Source organism: Somniosus microcephalus, unplaced genomic scaffold, assembly GCF_052327205.1.
Source record: "Somniosus microcephalus isolate GS21.2 unplaced genomic scaffold, FLI_Smic_1.0 unresolved_chr7, whole genome shotgun sequence".
In the NCBI taxonomy this organism is placed as follows: Eukaryota; Metazoa; Chordata; class Chondrichthyes; order Squaliformes; family Somniosidae; genus Somniosus; species Somniosus microcephalus.
The window spans coordinates 31894534-31906593 of record NW_028225185.1 but is presented as its reverse complement, the minus strand read 5'-3'; the positions used below and the strand labels follow the sequence as shown (position 1 = coordinate 31906593).

Genomic DNA, 12060 nt, shown 5'->3' with positions numbered 1-12060 from the left:
CCCCCCTCCGAGGCCGAGATATCCTTCCCGAGGTGGCATTGGCCCCTCCGTACGCCTGGTTTTAGAGAGGTGGGGGTTGGGGGAAAAGTAGCGGGCTTTCGCAGTGATCTGTTTATCGGGCCTGTCGGTTTAATAGGGGGCCTTTTTTTTTTGCTGCTGTGCATGCTGGGAAGGCTCACATAACTGTCGTGGGCCGCAAAGAGCGGCAGAAGATATAGATCAGGACTGCTCGGAGTGCAAGGGTGAGGGAGTTCCACAGTTCGGGGGGCACCCCGGGAAAGGGACAAATTAGGAGATGGGGCAACGAGGGTAGTGCGGTGGATGTTGTGTATATGGACTTTCAAAAGGCGTTTGACAAAGTGCCGCGCAATAGACCTGTTAGCAAAATTGAAGGGACGGTGGCCGCTTGGTTACGAAATTAGCTAAGGGAGTAACGGTGAAAGGTTGTTTTTCAGACTGGAGGCAAGTGCGCAGTGGTGTCTCCCCCAGGGGTCGGTGTTAGGACATTGCTCTTTCTGATATACATTATTGACCTGGACTCGGGTACACAGGGCACAATTTCAAAGTTGGCCGATGATACGAAACTCGGAAATGTAGTAAAAAAAAAAAATGAGGAGTATAGCACCAGACTTCAGGAGGACACAGACAGGCTGGAGAAATGGGCAGACTCGTGGCAAATGCAGTTTAACGCAGAGATGGGTGAAGTAATTAGTTCTGGTGGGAAGAATGAGGTGAGGCAATATAAACGAAATGCTATAATTTTAAAGAGGGGGGTACAGGAACAGAGAGACCTGGGGGTGTGGGTACACAAATCTTTGATGGTGGCAGAACAAGTTGAGAAGGCCGTTAAACAAAGTGATGTAAGAAAGCTACTAGGCACTTGGTCTAAGCGTTAAACAAAGCTTTAATCAACTGTTTTACAACATGGAGGTCTAGTTGTGTCCTTCACTAGTTCCTGTTAAAGAATGTCCTGAGCAAGCTGGGCCCATGCCCGAGTATTTATACTCTCCCTGGACAGCGCCACCAGCAGGCTGCCCAGTATTACTTCATAAGTCATTGCCACATGAATGACGAGATTCATGTCGCAAAGCATATGGGAACTTGGGCTTTATAAATAGAGGTATAGAGTACAAACGCAAGGAAGTTATGCTAAACCTTTATAAAACACTGGTTAGGCCTCAACTGGGCTGTTGTGTTCAATACGTCCCAAAGCGCTTCACAGTCAATGAAGGACTTTTTTTGAAGTGTGGTCACTGTTGTAATGTAGGAAACGCGACAGGCAATTTGCGCACAGCAAGCTCCCACAAACAGCAAAGTGATAATGACCAGATCATCTGTTTTTTTAGTGATGTTGGTTGAGGGATAAATATTGGCTCCAGGACCTCTTTGGAATAGTGCCATGGGATTTTTTACGTCCACTTGAAAGGGCAGACGGGGCCTCGGTTTAACGTCTCATCCGAAAGGCGATACCTCCGACAGTGCGGCGCTCCCTCAGTACCGCCCCTCCGACAGTACGGCGCTCCCTCAGTACCGCCCCTCCGACAGTGCGGCGCTCCCTCAGTACCACCCCTCCGACAGTGCGGCGCTCCCTCAGTACCGCCCCTCCGACAGTGCGGCGCTCCCTCAGTACCGCCCCTCCGACAGTGCGGCGCTCCCTCAGTACCGCCCCTCCGACAGTGCGGCGCTCCCTCAGTACCGCCCCTCCGACAGTGCGGCGCTCCCTCAGTACCGCCCCTCCGACAGTGCGGCGCTCCCTCAGTACCGCCCCTCCGACAGTGCGGCGCTCCCTCAGTCTGGAAGGAGTGTGGTGGCAGGGGGGTGGGGAATAGGGATGGGGAACTGAAGGTGATTGAATATCTAATTGTTACTGTTGAAGTCACACTGTTCACCAGCTCAGTGATTAACTCATCGACCAAACTGAGTGTGGGTGAGTCAGCGCTCGGCTATCTTGTAGATTATTTACACACACTGTGCCAAGATGTTTTTAATTCCGTTTGCCTGGCCTGAAAACATGTAGTGGAAGTGTTTGCCCTGAATAGCTTCCAGGAACCCTCGTTCCTGCCTTTCGTTCCCCTCCAGACTCGACCATTCATCCCGCTCCCACCTTCCAACCTCCGTAACCATCCGCTCATCTTAAACTCTGCTGCCCCGTGTCCTAACTCGCACCCAGTCCCGTTCACCCATCACCCCCACTGTGCTCGCTGACCTACACTGGCTCCCGGTCCGGCAACGCCTCGATTTTAAAATTTTCATCCTCGTTTTCAAATCCCTCCTCACCTCCCCTCCCTATCTCTGTAACCTCCTCCAGCCCCTACAACCCTCCCTATCTCTGTAACCTCCTCCAGCCCCCTACAACCCTCCCTATCTCTGTAACCTCCTCCAGCCCCTACACCCCTCCCTGTCTCTGTAACCTCCTCCAGCCCCTAGAACCCTCCCTATCTCTGTAACCTCCTCCAGCCCCTACAACCCTCCCTATCTCTGTAACCTCCTCCAGCCCCTACAACCCTCCCTATCTCTGTAATCTCCTCCAGCCCCTACAACCCTCCCTATCTCTGTAACCTCCTCCAGCTCCTACAACCCTCCCTATCTCTGTAACCTCCTCCAGCCCCTACAACCCTCCCTATCTCTGTAACCTCCTCCAGCCCCTACAACCCTCACTATCTCTGTAACCTCCTCCAGCCCCTACAACCCTCCCTATCTCTGTAACCTCCTCCAGCCCCTACAACTCTCCCTATCTCTGTAACCTCCTCCAGCCCCTACAACCCTCCCTATCACTGTAACCTCCTCCAGCCCCTACAACCCTCCCTATCTCTGTAACCTCCTCCAGCCCCGACAACCCTCCCTATCTCTGTAACCTCCTCCAGCCCCTACAACCCTCCCTATCTCTGTAACCTCCTCCAGCCCCCTACACCCCTCCCTACCTCTGTAACCTCCTCCAGCCCCTACAACCCTCCCTATCTCTGTAACCTCCTCCAGCCCCTACAACCCTCCCTATCTCTGTAACCTCCTCCAGCCCCTACAACCCTCCCTATCTCTGTAATCTCCTCCAGCCCCTACAACCCTCCCTATCTCTGTAACCTCCTCCAGCTCCTACAACCCTCCCTATCTCTGTAACCTCCTCCAGCCCCTACAACCCTCCCTATCTCTGTAACCTCCTCCAGCCCCTACAACCCTCACTATCTCTGTAACCTCCTCCAGCCCCTACAACCCTCCCTATCTCTGTAACCTCCTCCAGCCCCTACAACTCTCCCTATCTCTGTAACCTCCTCCAGCCCCTACAACCCTCCCTATCACTGTAACCTCCTCCAGCCCCTACAACCCTCCCTATCTCTGTAACCTCCTCCAGCCCCGACAACCCTCCCTATCTCTGTAACCTCCTCCAGCCCCTACAACCCTCCCTATCTCTGTAACCTCCTCCAGCCCCCTACACCCCTCCCTACCTCTGTAACCTCCTCCAGCCCCTACAACCCTCCCTATCTCTGTAACCTCCTCCAGCCCCTACAACCCTCCCTATCTCTGTAACCTCCTCCAGCCCCTACAACCCATGCGATCTCTGCGCTCCTCCAATTCTAGCCTCTTGCACATCCCCCTGATTTCCATCGCTTCACCATTGGCGACCGCGCCAGGGCCCTGGGCTCTGGAATTCCCTCCCTAAACCTCTCCGCCTCTCTCTCTCCTCCTTTAAGACGCTCCTTAATACCTCCTTCTTTGACCCAGCTTTTGGTCGCCCATTCCCTAATATCTCCTTATGTGGCTCGTTGTCAAATTATGTTTGATAATCGCTCCTGTGAAGCGCCTTGGGATGTTTTACTATGTTAAAGGAGCGGTGTAAATACAAGGTTGTTGTACAACTTACTTGAACTGGAAGTACATGTCCAGGAGCTGACACTGAGACACACACACGGGCCGTACAGTCTCAGACGGGAGTGAATCGTTCCCTTTTACCCGCTGTGTGTGCTGTACATGTCCAGGAGCTGACACTGAGACACACGCGGGCTGTACAGTCCCAGACGGGAGTGAATCGTTCCCTTTTACCTGCTGTGTGTGCTGTACATGTCCAGGAGCTGACACTGAGACACACACAGGCCGTACAGTCCCAGACGGGAGTGAATCGTTCCCTTTTACCCGCTGTGCACTGTACATGTCCAGGAGCTGACACTGAGACACACACACGGGCCGTACAGTCCCAGACGGGAGTGAATTGTTCCCTTTTACCCGCTGTGCACTGTACATGTCCAGGAGCTGACACTGAGACACACACACGGGCCGTACAGTCCCAGACGGGAGTGAATCGTTCCCTTTTACCCGCTGTGTACTGTACATGTACAGGAGCTGACACTGAGACACACACACGGGCCGTACAGTCCCAGACGGGAGTGAATCGTTCCCTTTTACCTGCTGTGTGTGCTGTACATGTACAGGAGCTGACACTGAGACACACACGCGGGCCGTACAGTCCCAGACGGGAGTGAATCGTTCCCTTTTACCCGCAGTGTGTACTGTACATGTACAGGAGCTGACACTGAGACACACGCGGGCTGTACAGTCCCAGACGGGAGTGAATCGTTCCCTTTTACCTGCTGTGTGTGCTGTACATGTACAGGAGCTGACACGGAGACACACACACACGGGCCGTACAGTCCCAGACGGGAGTGAATCGTTCCCTTTTACCCACTGTGTGTGCTGTACATGTACAGGAGCTGACACTGAGACACACACACATGGGCCGTACAGTCCCAGACGGGAGTGAATCGTTCCCTTTTACCCGCTGTGTGTGTACTGTACATATACAGGAGCTGACACTGAGACAGACCCTCCATATCCCTTAATACCCTCGCCTAATAAAAATCTATCAATCTCAGTTTTAAAATTTCCAATTGACCCCCAGCCTCAACAGCTCTTTGCGGGGGGAGAGAGTTCCAGATTCCCACCAGCCTTTGTGTGAAGAAGTGCTTCCTGACATCACCCCTGAACGGCCTGGCTCTAATTTGAAGGTTCTGCCCCCCTTGTTCTGAACTCCCCCCACCAGAGGAAATAGTTTCTCTCTCGATCGACCCGATCGGATCCTTTAATCATCTCAAACACCTCGATCAGATCACCCCTTAATCTTCTACACTCGAGGGAACACAAGCCCAGTCTGTCCTCACAATTTAAGGTCAGTCACAGAGAGGCCCGACTCTCTCCCCTTCTCTCCCCTCCCCTCCCCGCAGCTGTTGTATTTTAATTATTATACAAGGGATCCTTTTGCGACGCTCTCTCTTTCCTACTTCCTTCCTTTCTCCCGCCCCCCCCCCCCCCCCCCACGGGACAGCCTCGATTGGGCTCTCCTGCGACGCTCCCCATAGCCGAATAGCTGACCGCCGTCGCTCCTTCGCAATGTCTCGCCCAGTGGAGGGGACCCTGGGGGGGGGGGGGGGAGGGCATGTGTTCTGCGGGCGCCGGCTCTCTTTCGAGCGGCCGGCTATTCGGCTGTGGGGGGCGTCGCGGGCGAGCCCAAACTCGTTTGCCCGTGTCGTGCCCAATCTACCCTCCCCCACACACAGCCATTGAGGCCTGTCGCAACACACAAGTCCTGCCATAGAAGGTTAAGGGGCGATTTGATCGAAGTTTTCAAGATATTAAAGGGGAACTGACAGGGTAGAGAGAGAGAAACTATTTCCGCTGGTTGGGGATTCTCAGACTAGGGGGCAGAGTCTAAAAATTAGAGCCAGACCTTTCAGGAGTGAAGTTAGGAAACACTTCGACACACAAAGGGTGGTAGAAGTTTGGAACTCTCTTCCGCAAACGGCAATTGATGCCTGGGGTCAATTGTTCATATTAAATGTGAGATTGATCGATTTTTATTAGCCAAAGGTATTAAGGGATACGGGGCAAAGGTGGGGAGATGGAGTTAGGACACAGATCAGCCCTGATCTCACTGAATGGCGGAACAGGCTCGAGGGGCTGAATGGCCTCCTCCTGTTCCTGATGTAACAGGCTCGAGGGGGCTGAATGGCCTCCTCCTGTTCCTAATGTAACAGGCTCGAGGGGCTGAACGGCCTCCTCCTGTTCCTAATGTAACAGGCTCGAGGGGGCTGAACGGCCTCCTCCTGTTCCTAATGTAACAGGCTCGAGGGGCTGAATGGCCTCCTCCTGTTCCTAATGTAACAGGCTCGAGGGGGCTGAACGGCCTCCTCCTGTTCCTAATGTAACAGGCTCGAGGGGCTGAATGGCCTCCTCCTGTTCCTAATGTAACAGGCTCGAGGGGCTAAATGGCCTCCTCCTGTTCCTAATGTAACAGGTTCGAGGGGCCGAATGGCCTCCTCCTGTTCCTAATGTAACAGGTTCGAGGGGCCGAATGGCCTCCTCCTGTTCCTATGATCCTGGGCTATATTAACCGAGGCATAGAGTACAAAAGCAAGGAAGTGATGCTAAACCCTTTATACTGGGTGGGCCCCATTTGGAGTATTGTGTTCAATTCTGGGCACCGCCGTTTAGGAAGGATGTCAAGGGCCTTGGAGAGGGTGCAGAGGAGATTGACCAGAACGGTCCCAGGGATGAGGGACTTCAGTGACGTGGAGAGACTGGAGAAGCTAGGATTGTTCTCCTTAGAGCAGAGAAGGTTAAGGGGAGATTGACCAGAATGGTACCAGGGATGAGGGACTTCAGTGACGTGGAGAAGCTGGGATTGTTCTCCTTAGAGCAGAGAAGGTTAAGGGGAGATTGACCAGAATGGTACCAGGGATGAGGGACTTCAGTGATGTGGAGAGACTGGAGAAGCTGGGATTGTTCTCCTTGGAGCAGAGAAGGTTTTGGGGAGATTGACCAGAATGGTACCAGGGATGAGGGACTTCAGTGATGTGGAGAGACTGGAGAAGCTGGGGTTGTTCTCCTTGGAGCAGAGAAGGTTTTGGGGAGATTGCCCAGAATGGTTCCAGGGATGAGGGACTTCAGTTACGTGGAGAGACTGGAGAAGCTGGGATTGTTCTCCTTGGAGCAGAGAAGGTTAAGGGGAGATTGACCAGAATGGTACCAGGGATGAGGGACTTCAGTGATGTGGAGAGACTGGAGAAGCTGGGGTTGTTCTCCTTAGAGCAGAGAAGGTTAAGGGGAGATTGACCAGAATGGTACTGGGGATGAGGGACTTCAGTGATGTGGAGAGACTGGAGAAGCTGGGATTGTTCTCCTTAGAGCAGAGAAGGTTAAGGGGAGATTGACCAGAATGGTACCAGGGATGAGGGACTTCAGTGACGTGGAGAGACTGGAGAAGCTGGGGTTGTTCTCCTTCGAGCAGAGAAGGTTAAGGGGAAATTTAATCGAGGTGTTCAAAATCATGAAGGGTTTTGATGGAGTAAATAAGGAGAAACTGTTTCCAGTGTCAGGAGGGTCGGTAACCAGAGGACACAGATTGAAGATAATCGGTAAAAGAACCAGAGGGGAGATGAGGAGAATGTTTTTTACGCAGCCAGTTGTTGTGATCTGGAACGCGCTGCCTGAAAGGGCGGTGGGAGCAGATTCAATAGTAACTTTCAAAAGGGGCAATTGGAGAAATACTTGACGGGGAAAAATGTGCCGGGCTGTGGGGAAAGAGCAGGGGGGAGTGGGACTGATTGGAGAGCTCGTTCAAAGAGCCGGCACAGGCACGACGGGCCGAATGGCCTCCTCCTGTGCTGTGTGATTATTGCCCATACTTGGTTGCACCTAGTGGGCTCGTTGACTTGTGATGGCAATGGGCAGGGCCTTCTCCTCCAGTCCCTGGAGCCTGAAGGGTGTAGGCCGCATCTTGGCCAAGCCGCTCCTGTTGGAGATTTTGGATGGAGCTGGTGTTCTTGGGTCGGTGCCGCTGCCGCCGCCCTCCCTCGCTCACTCACCAGGCTGTGAAGTTTCTCACCACTCTCCTAGACCCAACCCCCTTCCTGGCTCTGCAGCCGGGGTTGCTGTAGACTGGAGGGGAACCTGCCCAGCCTCTCCCGAGAATGTATCCGTTCCAGGATCTCCTGTCCATCTTCAGACACCGGCCCGGGAGGAGCAGGTGAGGGAGGGGTTTGGGGGCTGGTGGAGGTTGGGGGGGAGGAACATGGAGTATGGGGAGAGACAGAGAGAGAGAGAGAGAGAGAGAGGGGGGGGGAAAGAGGGAGGGAGAGAGGGAAAGAGAGAGGGAGAGAGGGGGAAGAGAGAGAGAGAGGGAAACAGACAGACAGAGAGAGAGAGACAGAGAGAGAGACAGAGAGAGACAGAGAGAGAGAGAGACAGAGAGAGAGAGACAGAGAGAGAGGGGGGAAAGAGGGAGAGAGAGAGGGAGAGAGGGGGAAGAGAGAGAGAGGGAAAGAGAGAGAGGGAAACAGACAGACAGAGAGAGAGAGAGACAGAGAGAGAGAGACAGAGAGAGAGAGAGAGACAGAGCAAGAGAGAGAGAGACAGAGAGAGAGAGAGAGAGAGAGAGAGAGAGACAGTATTAAAGAGCGAGCGCCAGAGACTGGACTCTCGGTACCAGGGAGGGATAAAGAAGTTCAGTTTAGGTTTTACAGTGCGGGGTAACTGCCCGGGACGGTGGGTACTGAGCCACACCGAGCAAGCTCGGCCCAGCTTCAATGTCCACTCTCTGCTGATCTCTGTCTCCGGGGCTAGGAGGGGGAGCTGGCTAGGGTTCCTGCCCCTGATCTCTAGCTCCAAACTCCATGCGCGGGGCGTCTGTCTGCCTGTCCATGCGCAGGGCGTCTGTCTGCCAAGTCAGTGGGGAGGACAGTCCTGGGGTGGGGCGGGGGGGGGGAGTTGGGGGCGTCCGGCGGTGGCGGGGAGGGAGGCGGGGGGCGGAGATTCCTGATGAAGCCTCTCGGAGGTGTAGACAGGACAGCAGAGAGTTAGCGAGGCTCCTTGCGTCCCGGCGACGCACAGGCTGCAAAATACCAAGGCCCTGAGGTGAGACAACATTTCTGTCGCACGCCTCACTCTTAGACGTGGCACTGCCTCAGCTCTCGAGAGCCTGGAACCACAGTCTTAATTCGCAAGTACTTTTGGGAATCCCAAAGTGGTGAAAGGCGCTGTCGAAATGTGGGTTCGCTCATTCTTTCCTGGAGGGTTATTTCTCTGGGATTTTGGAGTCTCCCAATCCCAGGAATATTCGCTGCCCCTCCTCCCTCCCGCCCCTCCAACACCATGTGCCAGTTTGTAACATCAGAGCCAGATTTCTGCCCTTTCCGAATCTTTTGAGAAGTTCCTAATGTATAGCAGCCCCTGTCCACCTTACGGATGGCGCTCTGACATAAGAAAACTACTATAGAACTTGGTCTAAGCGTTCAACAAAGCTTTAATCAACCGTTTTACAACATGGAGGTCTCGTTGTGTCCTTCACTAGTTCCTGTTAAAGAATGTCCTGCGCAAGCTGGGCCCGTGCCCGAGTATTTATACTCTCCCTGGACAGCGCCACCCGCAGGCTGCTCAGTATTATTTCATCAGTCTTTTTTCATGAATGACTGATTCGTGTCAGCGTCCAACAACAATTTGCATTTATATAGCGCCTTTAACGTAGTAAAACGTTCCCAAGGAGCTTCAATCAGACAAAATTTGACCCCGAGCCACTTGAAATATTAGGGACCGGGTGTCCAAAAGCTGGGTCGAAGAAAAATAACAACTGCAAACGCTGGAAAAACTCAGCAGGCCAGGCAACATCCGTGGAGAGAGAAATAGAGTCAATGTTTCGGGTCGAAACCCTTCGTCAGAACTGAAAAAAACAAAGGCATGAAATGAAACCGTTTAAAAGGCCAGTTTGGGGGCTGGGGATGAGAGAACAAAAGAGAAGTGAAGAGACATTAAGAGGTATTCAAAACCAGACGAGATGGCGATAGGGACGAGTAAAGAGACAAAAGACAGCTCTAGATTAGGTGTGAAATGCGCTTGGTCGAAGAGGTCGCTTTTAAGGGGCGTCTTAAAGGAGGAGAGAGAGCGGTGGAGAGGTTTAGGGAGGGAATTCCATAGCTCGGGGGCCTGGCTGCGGGTCGCCAATGGTGGAGCGATGGAAATCGGGGGGGGGGGATGCGCAAGAGGCCGGAATTGGAGGAGCGCCGAGATCTCAGAGGGTTGTGGGGGCTGGAGGAGGTTACAGAGATAGGGAGGAGGCGAGGAGGCCATGGAGGGATTTGAAATCGAGGCGTTGCTTAACCGGGAGCCAGTGTAGGTCAGCGAGCACAGTGGGGGTGATGGTGTGAACGGGACTCGGTGCGAGTCAGGACACGGGGCAGCGGATTATGTTCAAAAACTAGTGGACAGGCGCAAAAAGCAATCCAACTGTTGGCCTTTATCTGGAGAGGGGGCTGGAGTACAAAGGGGTGGAAGTGATGTTACAGCTGTACAGAGCTCTGGTTAGACCCCGTCTGGAGTCACTGGGTTCAGTTCCGGGCCCCGCACCTCGGGAAGGACATCTCGGCCTCGGAGGGCGGGGGGGGGTGGGGGGAGCGCAGATTCCCCAGGATCCCGGGGGCTAAAAGGGTTAATTCCCGAGGACAGGTTGCACAGACTGGGCTTGTGTTCCCTCGAGTGTAGAAGATTAAGGGGCGATCTGATCAAGGTGTTTGAGATGATTAAAGGATCCGATCGGGTCGATCGAGAGAGAAACTATTTCCTCTGGTGGGGGGAGTCCAGAACAAGGGGGCAGAACCTTCAAATTAGAGCCAGGCCATTCAGGGGTGATGTCAGGAAGCACTTCTTCACACAAAGGCTGGTGGGAATCTGGAACTCTCCCCCACAAAGAGCTGTCAAGGCTGGGGGTCAATTGGGGTTGAGTGGCCTCCTCCTGTTCCTGTGTAACAGGCTCAAGGGGGCTGAATGGCCTCCTCCTGTTCCTAATGTAACAGGCTCGAGGGGCTGAACGGCCTCCTCCTGTTCCTAATGTAACAGGCTCAAGGGGGCTGAATGGCCTCCTCCTGTTCCTAATGTAACAGGCTCGAGGGTCTCAACGGCCTCCTCCTGTTCCTAATGTAACAGCCTCGAGGTTCTCAACGGCCTCCTCCTGTTCCTAATGTAACAGGCTCGAGGGGCTGAATGGCCTCCTCCTGTTCCTAATGTAACAGCCTCGAGGGTCTCAACGGCCTCCTCCTGTTCCTAATGTAACAGGCTCGAGGGGGCTGAACGGCCTCCTCCTGTTCTTAATGTAACAGGCTCGAGGGGGCGAATGGCCTCCTCCTGTTCCTAATGTAACAGGCTCCAGGGGCTGAATGGCCTCCTCCTGTTCCTAATGTAACAGGCTCCAGGGGCTGAATGGCCTCCTCCTGTTCCTAATGTAACGAGTTTACCTATTCTCTGTTTAATTCAGGCCTCAGTCTGCACAGTACGAGGACACCCCCCTCCAGCGGCCCCTCACACCTCCGCCGTCGGAGCTGCTGGTTCGGACGATGAAGAGCAGGAGGACCCGGCTGACTACTGTAAAGGTGAGAGCTGCCTGGGGCTAGCGGCGAACGAGACCCTCGGCCACCGCCCGCGCTCCGATTCCGTGTGTTAACCTGCCGGAAGTCCAGTCAAACCCGAAAACGACGGGCACCTTTAGGGACTGGCCCCACCTGCGCTTATTTTTGGTTGTTCCAGGTGCCCTTTATGTTCAAGGAACAGTCCTTGTACGCAATGTAACGTCGCCCATCTCCGCCCCCGCCTCAGCTCATCCGCTGCTGAAACCCTCCTCCCGTGTCTTTGGTCCCCCCGCAAACGAGCCTGTTCCAACGCTCTCCTGGCTTTATATTTTATTCGTTCACGGGATGTGGGCGTCGCTGGCAAGGCCAGCATTTATTGCCCGTCCCTAATCGCCCCTTGAGAAGGTGGTGGTGAGCCGCCTTCTTGAACCGTTGCAGTCCGTGTGGTGAAGGTGCTCCCACAGCGCTGTTAGGGAGGGAGTTCCAGGATTTTGACCCAGCGACGATGAAGGAACGGCCGATATATTTCCAAGTCGGGATGGTGTGTGTGACTTGGAGGGGAACTTGGAGGTGGCGGTGTTCCCGTGCGCCTGCTGCCCTTGTCCTTCTAGGTGGAAGAGGTCGCGGGTTTGGGAGGTGCTGCCGAAGAAGCCTTGGCGAGTTGCTGCAGTGCATCTTGTAG

General features: G+C 54.1%; 1 protein-coding gene across 1 annotated transcript in view; it reads left to right on the top strand.

The window, feature by feature from the left end:
* The first annotated feature begins 803 nt into the window (after nt 1-803).
* Nucleotides 804-12060, top strand: part of srpk3 (SRSF protein kinase 3) — a 40704-nt gene continuing 29447 nt past the window's right edge. Inside the window, 2 exon segments of the mRNA XM_085978918.1 lie at nt 804-860; nt 11288-11402. Of these exon segments, the coding sequence (XP_085835044.1) occupies nt 819-860; nt 11288-11402 (157 nt within the window). The 5' untranslated portion in view covers nt 804-818.